This window comes from Populus alba, chromosome 8 (assembly GCF_005239225.2).
Source record: "Populus alba chromosome 8, ASM523922v2, whole genome shotgun sequence".
Taxonomy (NCBI): Eukaryota; Viridiplantae; Streptophyta; class Magnoliopsida; order Malpighiales; family Salicaceae; genus Populus; species Populus alba.
In genome coordinates this window covers 13,923,838-13,942,198 of record NC_133291.1, presented here as the reverse complement: position 1 = coordinate 13,942,198, position 18,361 = coordinate 13,923,838, and the positions used below count along the sequence as shown (strand labels likewise).

Below are 18,361 nucleotides of genomic sequence, written 5' to 3'. Positions count from 1 at the left end.
AAAATAAATTTATAATATAAATTAACAAATATATAAAATTTATTGAATAAAATAAAAAGGAAACAATACTTGTTGCGTTGCACACATTAAAAATATCATGAAAAAAATACAAAATTTTAATTTTTAAGAATAAATTTAATCTATATGAAATATATAAAAAAAAATTACAAATGAATCATATTAATCTTATAAAAAATTAAAAACACCTAGTATATAATTAAAAAATAATCACAGTTGAAAAAAAGCTAAAAGATAAAAAAAATGACATATAAGGGGTATTAATAAAAAAAATTAAAAAACATTTTTAAAAGACATAAAAAAGGGTATTAATTGGGAAAAACAATATCAAATAAGAAAAAGCTTATGCGTGTGGATTTGTTACTTTTTTCTTATTTAAAGGTGCTCCACCTCTATTGTTTGTGAAAAAAAAATAATAGGCAGATGACAACTTGTTGATTGTTGTGGTAAACGACATGTCTATCAAATTAAATTTTGATTACTATTGTAATTGCTGAAAAATCAAGCCTCCTAGTTTTTTATCCCAAAAAAAAAAATTATTTTTCAACATAAAACACTCTACAAGCACTATGGGACACCAAGAAACCAATATTTCAACCTAACAAACCAAAAAAAAGGATCCAAACCACAAAATCAACATGAAAAAAATAATTTATACTTAATTTAGATTTAATTTTTTAGACTGTTTAAAACAACTATTACAAAACTCCTCTTACTTGGTAGAACCCATTAATACTAATTTTAAGTTTTTAACTTGTTTGGTTGCTGAAATCATCCCCAATGAAGAGTTTTTTTTCTTTATTGAAATTTGGTGACTTTTCTTTACGCTCCCATGAAAAAAGAACTGACAATAAAATTTTATATCCAAAACATAATTTTTTAAAATTAAAAGGATTCATCTTATAATAACTAAAAAAAGTTTGGAAGATTAAAATATACTTTCCAAACAATTTATAAAGTTATTCTATGTCACTCGTTTGTATAAAAAATAAAGTTTAAAAACTAAATTAAAAATTAAAAAAATTATGACTCCAGTACACAATAATATATGAAAGGATGAAGGATTTTTTATCCTATAACAAAAGCATTACCTTCTAGTTTCTTTTAACTTTTTATCCAATAGTGTTATATGGCAGATAAATTATCCTGTAATCTAATATTAGGGGATATCATGGTAATTAAATTCTCTATCTTCGTTACATGAATTGCCTGTTTGGAACAGTGTTTTAATAGTAATTTTTAAAAAATTTAAATTTTTTATATTATTTTTTTCTAATATTTTTATATTGTTTTAGTATATTAATATTAAAAAATAAAAAATATATATTATTTAAATAATCATTTTCAAATTCTAAACACTTCTTGGAAGAAAAGCAACTGGCCGTGTTCTTTCATCTAGCTTGTCAGAGTACAAATCAAATCAATCACCCTTCGACAGATTAGAATCTTTCTGTCTCTTAAAGTTTTCTCCTTTCAAATGGCAAACTCTTCCACAAACCCATCAGTCTTTCTGTATCAAAGCAGAGTCCATCCTTTATCCAAGGGCCAAGCTTCAAAGTTCAAATGAGCTTGCCAATTTCTCACCTCCATAAGTCATTGTTCATTTGATCTTTGAGAGCGTTTGATGGATGTGAGCTTTCTTCGCGCACCATCACAAACTTTCCACATGGCATGTGTCCTCGTGGGGACACTTCCACCTTCTTTCCTCGTAAGTTACAGACTTCTGTTTTTATTTTTAGATGTTTTTTTTTTTGGTTGTTTCAAGAGACCAGAAAGAACATCGAAGGCAAGCTTTAGCTTTCATGGCGGGTGATAAAGACTCTGGCAGTTCTAAAATGACCATTTTTCTTCGAAACGGCAGGCTCCCTCCTTGTGAATCTCTCTGTATTCTCACCTCTTTTAGCACTCTTCATGGTACTCACATTCTTTCAACTTAATTTTCTTCCTTTTCCATTTGATAAGCTATGATCTGTTTTAAGTTTCATGCTTTGTGTCTCGTCGGGACTGTAATATCAACTCTTTTTCTCTGCTGTTTCAAGTTTGTAATCTATCTGTTTTCTGCTATGTGGTGATATATGCTAATGCTTTATGAGTGAAATCTTTCATTCCGAGGATGTTCATCTCTAGACTTACCTTCTTCTATTAGATGTCTTGAGAAGAATTTTACCTTGTGCTAGCCTACAAGGTACTACTACTAGTTTCTTTTCTTCTACTTTTTATTTACGATGCCTCTGAAGAACAGAGTGCTTTTGTTGTTTCATCATACTGTAAAGAAAAGATTGAAGCTTTTGCATGGAAATATAGAATTCTCACGTTAGAGTTTAGGCCAGGGGCATAAATTTCTGTTTTTCTACATCTTGGGTGGTCGGTGTCCTGCTAATTTACTCCTGGAACTAGCCTTGTCGTGCATACATGGGCTCTCCGAAGCTAGTTTCGCTTACAGATTGAAACAAATTTGGGCCATGTTCATTACTAGCTTCTTTGGTTGGACTGACGCTAGATCATGCTGCAAGCGATAACAGTGTTTGCCATCATTTGTTCCAGGTGCAAAATCTATGGTTAATTTTAGGAATGATGGAGGAGACACTGTAGATATGTCTTTTTTCCAACCACATGTCAAAGAAGAAAGTAGCGATGAGGATTATGATGCGCACCTTAAGCCATCTGAAAAGAAAAGGCGGCTTACAGCTGCTCAAGTCCAGTTTCTTGAGAAGAGCTTTGAGGCGGAGAAGAGGCTTGAACCAGAGAGGAAGATGCAGTTTGCTAAAGAACTCTGCTTGCAGCCTCGCCAGGTTGCAATATGGTTTCAAAACCGTAGAGCTCGGTTCAAGAACAAGCAGCTGGAAAGGGATTACGACTCCTTGAGAATCAGCTTTGACAAACTCAAGGCTGATTATGACAAGCTCCTTCTCGAGAAGCAGAATTTGAAAAACGAGGTAACCCTTACCTGTAAGAACTCAACAGTAGCATTCAGCAACTAATTGGCTTTCGCTTTCAATTATGAATTTTTCACTAAAGCTTCCGTTTTTATGATTCAACAGCTTCTTTCACTGAAAGAAAAATTGCTTGGCAGAGAGGAAAGTATGGAAACTTCAGAACCATTTGATGTCATCCATTCACCGGATGCAGAGCTTGAGCCTCTTCCTGATACAGTGTCTGAAAACGTTTCCGCCGTTGTGCCACTGGCGACACCCAAACAAGAAGAAAGTTCAGCTAAAAATGATGTTTTCAACTCAGACAGCCCACTTTCATTTTTGGAGCCCCGTGATTGTCATCGTGTTTTCGAGTCAGACCAACCGGATTTTTCCCAAGTTGAAGAAGATAATCTCACCAGGAGCTTTCTACCCCCTCCGTACTTTCCAAACCTCAACCGAGAGCCACCTGCAAGTTCATGTAATTTTGAATTCTCAGCGGAAGATCAGCCCTTTTGGTCCTGGATTTACTGAGTTATTATACCGTCCAGTAAGCAAATCAAATTTCACTGTAGTGATCAAGTACTTAGCCCCATATATCAGAATATCACGACATTTCATGCTTGGCCTCACTCTAGGGTTAATATTTTTGTTCTGCGTTGTTAGAGCAACTCCTGGGATGTGCTAAATGAAAAGTTAAAAATTAAAAAATATTATTTTGATTTGTTTATTTTATATACTTCAAAGAAGTGCTAAATAAAACATTAAAATGTCCTTTGCTCTTCTATAAATATTCTTAAGTCGATCAACAAAAAAAATAAATCAATTAAATATAGCTATATAGAAATATAGGCCAAATTGATTATTTTTGGTATAAAAAAATAATCCTAAAACGTTATCAATATATTATAAAGAATAAAAAAATCATGACTCAACATCATAAAAAAAAATAAAAAAAAAATAATGATTGGCAATTCTTAATAATCAAAACATAAAAGGATAAAATTAAAAAAAATCTTAAAAATAAACACTAGCGAAATCAGGTGAGGTTGTCAAAATCAAGTAGAAACAAGTGGACAAAGTAATACAATAAAAGGCACAATGAGAAAGAAAAAAAATGAAGTTAATTTTAAAGGGAATTGAATTTTGGAATGACAAAAAAAAAAAAAGCAATCTAAAAAAAACATAGGTCATTGGACATACCTCTCACCTAGATCTTGAGATAGGGATGGCGTGATTGAAAAGAAAACTAAAGAAAAATAATGAAGTTTATTTTTCAAAACAAACAACTTTGAAGGATGTAATCAATAAAAAAAACGACATCAATCCTTGTTAACTTTTCAAACTTATGATCCTAGCTAGTGACTAAACTAAAAGCACTGCGTCTAGAAAACTACAATTTTAAAACTTAACTCAATCTAGTAGGTATACTCGTTACCCAAATGACCTTTGACTTAGACCAAACTGAGTTTCAAAAGGAATTAGGAGAGAATAAAACCAGTATAAGACGATCAAAAACATAAGTTGACCAATGTTTCAGTTAATTCGGAGCAAATCAAGTCAAAATAGGGTCAAAGCTCATTGACTATTTTTCTTTTTTTTCAAAATAATGTTATTGACTTTTTTTATATAAAAAAAATTGGTTGATTTGGGTTAATTCGCTCAACCAATGACCTGATAGTTGTCCTAGATTAACTCTCGGGTAGGGCTTAGAAACAATGAGAAAAATCAAAGAGACCTATTTCCAATGAATCAAATGTCGAACGATGAAAGAAAAAAAAATCAAGGGTAAAAAAAATAGCAATTAAAATAATAAGAACCTCATATTGGAATAAAAAAAAAACTAAGAGGATAAATTAAAATTTTGAATTGAAAAAAAATCAATGTAACAAATGAATAAAAAAAATATTATAGATCTAAGGATAAAATTGAAAACAAATTAGATTATGATAAAAAGACTAAAAATAAAAATTAGAAATCAAAACATTAAGGGTCAAACCTTAAATATTATCAAATATTGAGTTGAGGTACAAAATTGAAAAAACAAAATCAAATTCACAAGAGAATCTAAAACAAAAATAAAAAAAATCATGAAAATGAAGACTAGATATGAAAAAAAAAAAAAAAAGACCATGGATCCAATGATGAAAGTGAAAATAAATTAAAATTTGATAAAAAAAAAAAAAAAAAAGCCAAGAATCTACATTAGAAATAAAAATATTGAAGGTTAAACCTGAAACATCATAAAATAAGAAGATAAATTTGATATAAAATTCAAAATTTAAAGGATCAAAATAAAAAATTAAATAAATAAAATCTGATATAATTAAAAGAACAATAACCAAATGTGATAAACTTAACAAATAACACACTTTTATGATTTTTTTGCAAGGGCTACACTTTTTCCAAGGTTGAGGAGAAAGAAAGAAGAGGGGGGAAAGAAAAATCATCGTTACAGCAAGACATATTGAATGTCGTCCCAAAATGTGATGTTCAGTCATTAGGAGGCGCTGCACGAGCTGTCCAAAAGACGCGAACACCTCTCACATGTTGAGACCTGTAAAGCGCGTGCTAGCAACTTTTTTATTTAATTTATGTAAATACCAAATTGTCCTTGACCCCACATAATATTAATGGAATAAACATAATAAAAATAGACTAAAAAAAATCATGATCTTAGCTTTAAATTATTATTTAACTCTAAAGGCATTTCAGCAACTACATTGTGCAAAGAAGTAAAACCAAAAAACATCCATACTCTTATTGTTAAGAAAATTTAATTTTTAAGGATATTTTAGATATTACGTTGTATAAATAAAAAATTAAAAGACCCATTTGTCCCATTTAATTTTGTAGTAACAAACATATTCCGGAAAATATTATATTATCCTTGAAAGCAAGCTATAAAACCTAAATTGTTAAGGAAAAAATGGTAGTTTTATTGTAGTAATTAATAGTAAAAATATGAGTGTGTATAGTAAAACAATTCTTTTTGCTTTTGTTATGACGTTAGCTTTCAAGTTGTTTGAGTTAAAAATAAAAAGAAAAGGAAGAAGAAGAAGAAGATTAACCTACAATTCGTTGGTGCTTAATTAGCATTTGGTATTTTGTGATATAAATATAACCTTTTGAGCCTCATAAAATTATTATGAAAATCTGCTTGATATGTGTTATTGATGGGTGTGAGGGGCCCGCTCATGGATGTAATTGTTTAGAAAAAAAATACTTAGTTTTAAAGGTATTTCTAAGAGTGTGTTTGTTTTTAAAATAGTTTTTATGATTGTGATTTAAAAAAAAATAAGTTTTAAAAAAATATGGTTAATTGGATTTGAATACATATTTGGTAAAAATTATAATTGAAGTTTATGTATAGCAAAAAACATTTATTTATTTGGTTGTAATTGCTTTTCAAAAATGCTTTTTACTTGGAAATGTATCAAAATAATTTTTTTATTTTTTTAAAAATTATTTTTGATATCAGTACATTATAAAATAGTATCATTCCTTAGAAATGCTTTTATAAGTCATCGTAGACCAAATTGATTTTTTTGTGGTATAAGAAAATAATCCAAAACATATATTGATGTTATTATTTTAGAATTATGAATTCATTTGCAACTAATATCCGTGATGATTGTAAATGTATCAATGATTATTTCAATTTTCTTTTCCTGTCAAATTTAATTGTTCCATAGTTTACCATGAAAGGAAAATTTTAAAATTTCTTATTATACAAATTAATAAAACAACTAAAAGATGTAATGCTTTTTAATTTTTATTGTGCATCACCTTGCAAAATACTATTAATGGCAATAATATTTTTTTAAGAAAAAAATCTATGTTTTTTTTTTGTCCAATTACATCATTCAATATTTTATATTATTGAAAATTAAATTTCATGATTTGTTAAGATGTGCTTTCTATGTTATTATCTCAATCTCATGATTTATGTCACCGGTTTAGTAGGATAACCCATCTAACTCAAGTTTTTTTTATTTTTTTTAATTGATTTTTTTTTCATTTTCATCTTTCAATATCTTCATCACTAGGTTGATTAAGAATTTGGTTTTCTCATTTATTTTGGTTTATTTTTTATTAGATTATCATAGTCTTATGATCGGGGTTACGAGTTTTGTGAATTAACTCGGATAGACTCAAGTTGTTTTATTGTGTGTGTTTTTTAGATTTTTTTTTTTCAATTTCATCATTCAATAATGAGTTTATTGGGAATTAAACTTTATAGCTTGTTTCCCATGGAGCTGTCCTAGCTTATAATCTAGGTCACGAGCTTGACAGGCTAATCTGAGTTGACTCGAGTTATTTACTTAGTTTACTTTTTATGAGATTATCCCAGTCTCATAACCCAAGTCATGAGTTTGGTAGATTAACCCATGTTGACCTGGGCCCTTTTCATGTCTTTTTTTTAAGGGTTTTTTATTTATTTATTTATTATTATTATTATTATAATTTCATCCTTGAATTAGGCTTTATAATTTATTTTAATTTACTTTTTATGAGGCTATCCTGGTTTCACGATCCAGATTGTGAATTTAACAAGTTAATTCAGATTGACTTGAATCATTTTTTTTTAATTATTTTTCTCAATTTCATCATTCAAATTTTGATTGATTGGGAATTGAGTTTTATAATTTATTTTGATTTGTTTTATACAGAGTTATCATGGTCTCATGATTAGGATCGTAAATTTAAAAGGTTAACCTGAATTGACTCATGTCGATTAAATATGTAGCCATCTCAAGCTGTTTTTTTAAATAATATCATCTTGAATTATTTTTTTTTGACTTCCACTTATCGATCCCAGCTCGGAAAAGTGATCAACCAGTTATTCAAACTATATTTTCATCGATTATTAACATTATTTTTTAATTCATTAAATCAACCAAATCATATCAAATTAATTTTTAAATAATTTAGTTCTTTTTTCAACTAGAAACATTGGCTAAGTATATATATATAAAAAAAGAAATTCACTTGACTCGCAATATAACGCTAGCAAACCTTCTAGTTGAAACTAAAAAAAAAAAGAGTAAAACTAAAATGTTTACTTTCTTATTTAATACATTGTGTGAATCGACAAAATTAAAATAAAAAGAAAATGATTATAAAACTTTAGTTAAATGTCTACGTTTTTTAACCCGTGATGTGTGTTTGGTATTGTGCTAGTTTTTGTAGTTGTGGTTTGAAAAAAGTTGTTTTATAAAAAGTACTTTTAGTTGAAGTTGGTTCGATATTTATATATGTTTGATTAAAACTGTGGTTAAAATTGAGGTTGAATAAAAAATTAGTTTAATGTGTTTGGTTAAGAATGCTTTTTAAATTGAGGTTATCAAATGAGTTAAAAGAATATTAAAATAAACTAAAAGAGATCAGTGAATCACTGTATATTGTGTCTAAAATCACTGTGGATTGCACTGTTTACGTTTAAAATTCGTTCTTACAATTTTGGCCAATTTTCTTTCACTATTTTTTATTTGTTTTGTTGGGTACATGACAGTATTCCTGTCATATATTTTTATGTATTTTTTTAATAGGTTATAGCTTTCCCATCGCTTTCTTTTTTCTGGCACAAATATAAAATATTACGTAAAGTAGATTTGACAAGATATTGACTTACTTTTAGGAACTTGATAAACAATTTCACTCTTTTAAAGAAGAAAATAACTGCTGGCTTTTGTGGCGCAGTTGATAAGAGGAGAGGGTAAAAATGCATCAGAGAATTAATTAAGAATAAACTAAAACTTATCGGTGCAAGTCCGCAGTGAAATGCTAAGCTGTTTTCTTTTTTTTTTTCTTTTTTTTTTTTTTGTTTTTTTAGCTGTTTCATTTTTTTATTTTTTTTAATAAATTTTTTTTATTTAGTTATCAAATTTTTATGATACAAGTTTTGAGTTTGAAGGATTAACCCGGATTTTTTTTCTGGTTTTTCTTTTTAATTAAATTTTTCGGGTGCAGTCCACAGTAAAACGCTTAGCTATCTTTTTTTTTTTTTGCTTTGTTTTTTTAAGTTGTTTTTTTTTTCTTTTTTTTTTTAAGCTGTTTTGTTTTCTTTGCTTTTTTTTAATGAATATTTTTTTTGTTTATTGTTTTTTTGTTAATGTTAATTTTTTTTCTATTTAATTGTCAAACTTTCATTGCATTGGTTCCGAGTTTGACATGTTAACCTGGATTTTTTTTTTTCTAATTTTTCTTTTTAATTAATTTTTTTGAGTGCAATCACAGTGAAACGCTTAGCTGTCTTTTTTTTTTTTGCTTTTTTTTTAAGTTGTTTTGTTTACTTTGTTTTTTTAATTGAATATTTTTTTTGTTTAATTTTTTTTTGTTTATGTTAAATTTTTTTCTATTTAGTTATCAAACTTTCATTACATGGGTTCCGGGTTTGACGCGTTAACCCGAATTTTTTTTTGTTTTTCTTTTTAATTAATTTTTTCATTTAATTTAGTTTATTAATGTTAAATTTTTTCTATTTAGTTATCAAACTTTCATGACATGGATTCCGGGTTTGATGGGTTAACCCAGCTATTTCTGGGTTAACCCGTAAATTATTTTTTTCCTATTCAGTTATCAAACTTTAATGACACGAATCCCAAATTTGACGGGTTAACCTGGTTTGAAGGATTAACCCAGATAATTCAGATTTTTTTTTCTTTTTCTTCATTAGTTTTTTTCTTCATGTAGGATTTTTTAAAAAAAAATTAATATTTTTTTTGTTTTGTATTTTTTTTTTTTTTTATTTTTTTAAAATTTAGTTTGTTAATATTAAGTTTTTTTATATTTAGTTATCAAACTTTCATGATACGAATCCCAAGTTTGATGGATTAACCTGGTTTGACGGGTTAACCCAGTTAATTCAGATTTTTTTTTCTTTTTCTTCATTAGTTTTTTTTCTTCCTGTAGGTTTTTTTTCCTTTGTTTTTGTTCATTTTAGTTTATTAATGTTAATTTTTTTATATTTAGTTATCATACTCTCATGACACGAATCTCAGGTTTGACGGGTTAACTTGATTTGGCGGGCTAACCCAGTTAATTCATATTTTTTTTCTTTTTCTTTATTAGTTTTTTCTTCCAATTTTTTCTTTAAATATTGTAATTAACAATAACTAAAAGACATCAATCTTTTTTCTTCCAATTTTATAACACGAATCCCAGGTTTGATGAATTAAACCAGTTAATTAATTTTTTTTTCTTTTTCTTAAGTAGTTTTTTTCTTTCAATTTTATTTTTTAATATCAATTTGATTAAAAATTAAACTTTATGATTTATTTTGTTTACTGGTCATTAAATTATTGTGATCTCATGATGGGTTTTTATCGTGTCCCTCCTTGCAAAGCACTATTCATCAGAATAATATTTTGTTTTATTGTTTATTTCTTTTCAATTAATTTTTTTTAATTTCATTATATAATATTAATTTTTTTTCTTTTTAATTACACACTTCTATAACAAAACCTTGCAACCAGACTCATATCAAAGGCTCCGTGTTTGATGTTGCCACCAAACTCACTTAAATTTGGGATATGCAAGTTTAATATTATTATTAATATAACTTTTGAATCAAGAGTAACAGATAGACCCAATGCTTTTAAGTATAACTTTATAGAAAAACCTAACACTCTTAAATTTTAACTTTTTTGAATATTTTTTATATAAAAAAAATTAACCCGCAGCGTAGCGCGGGCCACGTTTCTAGTATATTACTATTAATGGTTTTAAATTTAAATATTGTAGATTTAAAAACTACTATTAAATCATGAAATAAATAATATTTTATATAAAAAAATTTTATTGTTCCATTAAACCATCTACAATTCCATTACGTACAAAATTCATTCGACAAGAACTACAGTTTTCATGATTTTTTGAGCGTCTAATAAAATTAAATAAAATATTATCATGAATAAAATTAAGATTACAGTGCGAGTGAATTTAATCCACTTTAAATTAGTTTTTTTTTTTTAAAAAAAAATTATTGTTCACTTAAAAAAATAAACAGTGTGAGTGACTTTATAATTCACTACACTGTTTTCTCAGGAAAAAAAAATTGTTCACTTAAAAAAGTAAACAGTAAAGAAGAAAAGCAGCCAAGAGCTGCTTTGATAAAACCTGTGTTTTAAACACGAAATGTATCGAGTCCTACCAAAAATTAATTGCATTTTTAACTTTACTTAATTATTATTTTGTTGTGGTTGCTTAAAACGCAGAAGCAAACCACGCAAACAAATAGACTTTAAAATACTTGTTCTCAATGGATATCATGTAACCATAGCATTAAGGAATGTTTGAGATTGCTTTCTTTTAAATATTTGAAGTTTTTTTTTAAAAAAAAATTATATATGTTTTATATTTTTAAATTATTTTGATATACTGATATTAAAAATAATTTTTTTTAAATAAAAAAATTATTATTTTAATATATTTCTAAACAAAAAAATATTTTATAATGTAATTATTATCAAAATCCTAAACACATTCTAAATATAAAATAAAGAAAAAACAAAGAGAGCTTTGAAAAAGAGCAAGAAAGAGATATTCTGATGCTCCCCTGAAGCTAAGAATCACGTGAAGTCTCGTATCATCCCCTCCAAATCACTCTATCCTAATCAATCTCAACAATTTTACAATGCTTCCTCCTCCTCCTTCCGATGCCTTTTCTTGCCTAGATTATACTTGCAGACGAAACGTTCCGTTTTACTTGATTATTAAACTCGGCATATAGATTCGCAAGCGCCTAGCAATCTATTTAAAATATTAATATGGTTAAATTTAAGTGATTTTAGACTAGAATGAAATTTAACAGAGTTAATTTTAAGAATTATTTAAAACAAAAACTATAATTTTTTTGTGTGGATATTATAGGTGATTATTGAGTTTGTAATTTCATCCAATAGCTCAGTAACCCAAGCTTTAAATTAAATAAGTATTTGAAAGTACAATAATTTTTTTTTTAGTGTAAAAAAAACCTACAATATTTTAGATAAGACAAGTGATTATTTAGCTCGTAACTTCATCCAGTAATCAACAATTTTTTTTCAGCTTTCAACAAGTAAGAGGGAAAAAGATGTTGCACACACTAAGTGAGTGTTTAGAAAGCGAGTCAACTTGTATTTTTTTTAAAATTAATTTTTGTTTATGAAAAATTAATTTTTATATATATTTTAAATTATTTTAATTAGCTGATTTTAAAAATAAAAAAATATCATTCAGCATAAAAAATATTTTAAAAAATAATCATAATTACATTCCTAAATAAACCCTAAAATATAAAACTTTGTGACTAGATGGATCACACTTAATTATAGCTAGAGCACAAAAAAATGAGTATTTCTTATCATAATTTTTATTCATAGCCGAAGTATTTACCGTGCGTGTTAAGCTTGCTAGGTGGGGTGATAAGGATCTTCTTCTCGTGTCTTGCTCCGTGAGCTTTAAATTAAATGAGTGTTTAAAAGGGAGTTACTTTTGTTTAGTATGTTTATTATCCGATATTTTTTGATAATTATTATATTAATATATATATATATATAATTATTTTACTATATTTAAATAAAAAAACATTCTTTAAGAAACATTTTATATTACACTACGAAACACAATTTAAGTCGGACTACAAATCAGATTTTACGACAAGATTTTATTATTGTTGTTATTTTGTTTGAAGGGGAAGTAGTTAAGTGTTGTCTCCTTCGCTGGTGACAAGCAAAACAGATCAGACTGGATCTTGTCATTAATCACAGGATCACCCTCATCCACACACCCTATCCAAATAAATCCACACTTGCCCAAACACATGCTTTATTTTATTTTTCCTTTTAATTAATAGAAAAACTCTATTTTGCCCCCTGTTTTGTATGGGATATTCAGTTTTCGTCCCTTTTTTATTATTATAATGACTGCTTTGTTTCTTTTATTTTTTCTATTTTTCTTTAGCCTTTTTCTCATTGGTGTTTCATTTTCCTTGTTTTTTCATTTTTTTTATTTCCACGTAACACTATTTTTTTTATTATTATAAACATTATTACGTATTACAATTTTTATTATTATTATCATCTTCATTATAATAATCATTTTCGGTGAAGACAGCATCATTATTTATGTTCCAGGGACTATTTGATTTAGTTTTTATGATACAGTGATTAATCAATTAATTGCGGTAAACTACAGGGACTAGTTTATAATTATCTCTCCTACTTAACTGAAATGCGTGCGCCGCTTTCAAGGAGGTATTGTTCGTTGCTTGTTCTTATAACACACTCTCTTACCAGTCTCTCTTTCCTTTATCTAACCGCGCTCCAATTGTTCGTCGAAATGCCTGAACCATGCTCTACTCAATCACTCACGCACCTAACTGGTCCGTAGATTTGAGCCCTCGGATCTTTCTTCCCTCCATGCAACTTGAAGCTACATCTAATAGTCATAATCTTTTCAGAAAAGGAAAAGTAAGCAACCAAGAGTTACGCTTTCTTGCAGTGAAGGAGACGAGTGGATTTCTTGAACTGAAAAGAAGTTCTGGTGGTGGGTTTGTAAGGAGGTGTAATAGAAGGGATTGGGAAAGTTGTGGGAGCGATATTGCATTGGAGACTGAGATTTTGGAGTTCATGAAGAATTCAGAAAATCCACTGATGTTTCCCAGCAAGAAACAGTTGATTGATGCTGGAAGAATGGATCTTGTTGACGCTATCTTGAGGGAAGGAGGTTGGCTCGCGTTGGGTTGGGATTTTGATGATAATGCTGATGTAGAGGATTGCTATTCTTCTTTAAAGGATAATAAAGAATGCAGCACTGCAGAAATTCCCAGCTCTCAGGTTTCTTGCTCGTCTTCTAGTATATCACTGTGAGGCTTCTAATTTTTGTTAACCATTCTTGTTTTTAGTTGCAATTGTTATTTCTGTGGATTGAGAGTCAAATGTTTTTAGATGAGCATGAGTGCAACACGAAGTTGAAAGCTCTCAATTTTTTCGTTTCCCCTTTGTTTGCTCGTTGCAAAATATTCATGCTTTTCTATTTTTTTTCTTCTTCTTTTTAGTTTTTTCCTTCCGTATTCTTTTCTTCATCCACTTTTCAGTTTGTCAATTGGGAAATCACTTATCCAGAATTAAAAGAAAACTAACAGATATTCATGACTTTTAATGGCCATTTCCATGCCAAATTCCCATAAATTCTTGAGTTATAATTTTCTTATCAATTGGTAGATATTATGGGTAGTTTTTGATCCACCAATTCTGTGCTCTCAGAGAAACAGCGACTGAGGATGATGCTGGGATTGGGGGTATACTGTATCGATTAGAGAAAGAAAGGAATATGAATTTAGGGTTTGCTTTGAAAGAGATTGAAAGCACTACTCGTGTCCAAAGTAGCGACATTAACCATGATTGGCTCCCTAAAACCACAAAAAATGGAGTAAGTTTTAATTTTTAATTTAAATCAGTTACCTATAATTGTTCTTAAATTCCATGTCTGATAACTCAGCCATATGTGGATTACTTGTTATTGTGGATGTGTGGGTGCATTTATAGAATTTTTAATATATCCCATTTAGGTCATAAATATATCATCATTTCCCCCACTTCAGTTATAATTTAAAACGTCATGTGATTACATGTATACATGTAGCTTTTTGGTATGAAAATGATTTAGTAGTTGGACATTCCTCACAAAACCTAACTCATACTGTTTTTTTCCCATTGTAAAAGACAGTTGCTGGCCTCAATGTTGACAATATACCTGGATTATTAAACCCCAATAGTGGTGTAATCAATGATTTGGAAGGTGAGCTTGATCATAGCAGATCTTTCTCAAACACTGATGGTTCTGGAAATTCGCTAAATCCAGATACATGGAGAATTTGGAGCATTAAGAGGGCAGGGTTTTCAGACATGCAATTTGAAGGTATTATGTGAGCTGATGTTCAGGAGGTTTGATTGCATTACATTTTGGATCTGCTAACTTCTGCCTGTTTATCGATGTACAGCTGAAGAACTTAGCTCTAATAGAACTCGTACAGGAAGCGAGGAGAATGATTTAGGAGATGAAATACTTGAAACAAAGGAGGGTTCTAGTGAAACTGTCAGCAGAAGTCAAGAGAATTGCTCTGATGGAGGGATTAATCAGAATCAAGTACGAAGTCGAATAAGGGATCTGGAGTTAGAGCTTTCCTCCGTGCTGCAGGCATTGAAGTCAAACACTGGTGAAAGTTTATCACAGAAAGGGGTACCTAAACCATGCCCGCTTTGAATACAATTTGTTTAAAACTAGATTTTTGGAACCCTTCTCTTTTTATACTTTTTTTTCTTATAAGAAAAAGCTGGAAGTCAATGTGGAACTGAACTTATAGCTGTTTATTGTTTGTTACACATTGATAAGTCAATATAACCTGATCTGGTGCATGAATTTTGTCTGGTGTTTGTTTGGTAAGTAATGCAATGCATCTTCCACATGCTTTTAATGAAATAGAAAAGGAGATAAAGTTTGAATAGAAATCACCTCTATGTCATTTCTTTCCTGAATAGAGAACACTTGTGTGGGATTTATTTTGTTTCGTCATCAATCTCTCTTGCCCTTTTCTCTGCTGTCGAAGAAATAGTTGAACTACAAAGGTCTGGGTCAATCAAAATTTAAATGAAAAAGAAGTTCATCACATATTCTGGCCATCAAATTGGAAAAAGGCTTTCTCTTCTTTTGTATTTTTGGGATTTAATTAAAGGAGCATTTGCCAGAATAAAGTTTTATTTCTTACAAAAAAGAAAGTAAGCTTGCAGATTAACAATCTTCATTTTTGTTTTGTTTTCTCAATTTTGGTAGATTTGATCGTCCATGTAGTTTCTTTAGAACCTTATCCAAAGCATATCTTGAACTCTTACAAATCATGTTTTATACTCTTCACCAGGATAATGGAAGCTCTTCTGGTGATTTTCTGAAGCTTTCTGATTCTTGGGAGTTCCAGGAAAATGAGATCATGAATGCCCAGGATAAATTACGGTCAATAAGGGCAAAATTGGCAGTGTTGGAAGGGAAGATGGCACTTGCAATAATGTATGCTTAGCTCTTTTCACCTAATGGCACATAGCTAAGTTGAAAAAAATAAATGGTACATGGCTCTAATTTGCTTTATCATTAATGCCATATTTCTATTTAAACAGTGATGCACAAAAGTTTGTGGAAGAAAAACAGAAAAGGATTGATGATGCTTCTAGAGCTTTGCAGCTTCTCCGTGCTGCTTGTATAGTTTGGCCTAGTTCTGCCTCAGAGGTGTTCCTATCTGGATCGTTTGATGGCTGGGCAACCCAGGTTTGATCCCATCTAAATTGATTGACCAGAAACTTAGAATTAATGGTACTGGCTCATCTAAATTATTGCAAGGAGATGTTTTGCAGCATCAAATGCATTTGCATTTATTTTTGTACTAAAGCGAAATATCCTACATAACTTTGCTACTCATATTGAGAGATATAATATCAAAAGCCTACAGCCTAATGGGATGTTGGGACCTGGTAGTTATTTGGTTGTCTGGCACTGTACTGCCCTGTGTTTGTGGACACACATGTTGCACAACACAGTCAGGCATTATTCATATTAGTTGGGCTTAGTTGAATAACAAAAGCTGTAGTTTACCCAGAGAGAGATGGGTCTGATGGGACGGTTGTTTTCCACGAATACATGGATTTTGGTTTGTAGATTTATTGATCCTTGCGATTGTTCTGCCCACCTTTCTCTATTTGTTGCAACCTCTAGTTTGGGCACGGGATGATATAATTTAGGCAGGGTGGGCTGGGGAGAAGGAGATTTAGCTCCAACCCATGCTAATGCCACTGGCAGTTCTAGGTTTGATCCCACACTGCCACCGGCCTGCACAAAATAAAGAATGAAAGAGACATCTTGGTAGTAAAATTATGTCTAGCTGTTTGAAATATTTTCATATTTCTGGGATCATACACTGTTCCTAGAATAGGACAATTATCTCCCATATTTTTGAGAATTACGGGTTGAAAGCTGTCAAGACTGCTTACTTTGTGTTAGCTACTGTTACAGATCATTTTTATCTTTCCATTTCTGTTGCTTTACTTGTTTTTTTTATATGTTGTTGCCCCGGCATGTCAGCCGTTTGCCTTACATATAAATAATGCAATGGCATGCTCATAAATTTCCGCATTTCTCCGCTTGAATAAACATGTCCTCGATGTGATCATTTTAGACTAGAGTGAAACTTGAATTTCTATTTTGCAGAGAAGGATGGAAAAGTCTAGTGTGGGTATCTTTTCTTTGTATCTGAAACTGTATCCGGGCAGATATGAGGTAAATCATTGTTGCCAACTTGCATAATCAGGTCCCTTGAACACAGTATATCTCAGCACTTTACCTTTGTGGTACAGATCAAGTTCGTTGTTGATGGTGAGTGGAAGATCGATCCCCTACGCCCTATTGTTAACAGCAACGGATACGAGAATAATCTGCTCATTATCAAATAAAAACACAGAAAACAAGCAACGATGGACGAGAAGATATTCAAAATCCTAAGAAGGTAAGGAGGCAAACTCAGCAGATTGCTTTTGTGTTCCTTTTCTTTCCGACTCTTCTCTTGTAAACGTATTGATTGAGTGAGACATACCGTTTCTTTCTCTCGTTCATTCTCTTACTACAGGATTAGGATATGTAAAAAGCACTGCAGACATTTATTTTTCTTACCTGTTTTATTTATTGATGTATAGACATTGTTTATGAAGATGCAATTTCAGGCCTGTATGTTTTATGAAAGGTGATTTCTTAAGATTTCATGTGTTCGTTTTCTTAAGATTTCATTTCATCTTTTCCTATTAGAAAAACATTATTCATTTTTTACTTTATGTTTATCTATAATTATTACTAATTGTATGTCTTTCTATTTACATCTAACTTTTTAATCACTATATTTATTAATATAACATTCAAAATTTATGTGACATATATTTAAACATGCCAAACATAGTTTGAAAACCCAGTCTGGTGGATTGATCTAGGGCCAATTTAAAACAAAATAGGGGAAGCTGAAAACCCCGGTAACCTGCTAAAAAATGATATTTGTTTGCTTTATATATATATTAAAAAAATATTTGGGGACAACGTAGGATACCTTGTTACTGGTGACCTGGATAAACTTCTATGACCTGGATTTTGAACTGATTCGATTACCCAACCGAGTTTAAAAACTATGATGCCAAGTTATTTAACATAATTAATTTTTAAAAATATACTTGATTTGATATTATTATTCAATCTCCAATGTATATATATATATATATATATATATACACACACACACACATGTTATTAATATTTTTTTATGGAAATTACTCTTTTTTTTTACGTTTCAAAATTGTTTTTTTTTAAAAAATTTAAATCTTTTTATTTTTTTTTCTTTGCTTTAAATTAATATATTTTTG

The 18,361-nt window shown here is 29.7% G+C and overlaps 2 protein-coding genes across 5 annotated transcripts; both read left to right on the top strand.

The window, feature by feature from the left end:
• Positions 1-1,482: 1,482 nt before the first annotated feature.
• Positions 1,483-3,550, top strand: LOC118061079 (uncharacterized). 2 transcript variants are annotated; one of them, XM_035074461.2, is made up of 3 exons: positions 1,483-1,932; positions 2,563-2,954; positions 3,060-3,550. In XM_035074461.2, the coding sequence occupies exons 1-3, from the start codon at positions 1,758-1,760 to the stop codon at positions 3,462-3,464; spliced, it is 972 nt and encodes a 323-aa protein (XP_034930352.1). In that variant the 5' UTR covers positions 1,483-1,757; the 3' UTR covers positions 3,465-3,550. The 2 variants fall into 2 exon arrangements, with proteins under 2 accessions (XP_034930352.1, XP_034930353.1); XM_035074462.2 differs by lacking the exon at positions 1,483-1,932 and adding an exon at positions 1,940-2,203.
• A 9,534-nt stretch (positions 3,551-13,084) lies between these two features.
• On the top strand, positions 13,085-17,709 carry LOC118061080 (protein PTST homolog 2, chloroplastic). 3 transcript variants are annotated; one of them, XR_004689530.2, is made up of 9 exons: positions 13,093-13,779; positions 14,180-14,345; positions 14,639-14,834; positions 14,917-15,155; positions 15,832-15,977; positions 16,085-16,232; positions 17,169-17,237; positions 17,315-17,463; positions 17,584-17,709. XR_004689530.2 is itself a non-coding variant. In XM_073410790.1 (8 exons), the coding sequence occupies exons 1-8, from the start codon at positions 13,265-13,267 to the stop codon at positions 17,408-17,410; spliced, it is 1,542 nt and encodes a 513-aa protein (XP_073266891.1). In that variant the 5' UTR covers positions 13,085-13,264; the 3' UTR covers positions 17,411-17,709. The 3 variants fall into 3 exon arrangements, 2 of the variants coding, with proteins under 2 accessions (XP_073266891.1, XP_034930354.1); XM_073410790.1 differs by having other exon boundaries at positions 13,085-13,779; positions 14,950-15,155; positions 17,315-17,709; XM_035074463.2 differs by having other exon boundaries at positions 13,095-13,779; positions 17,315-17,709.
• Positions 17,710-18,361: the final 652 nt, after the last annotated feature.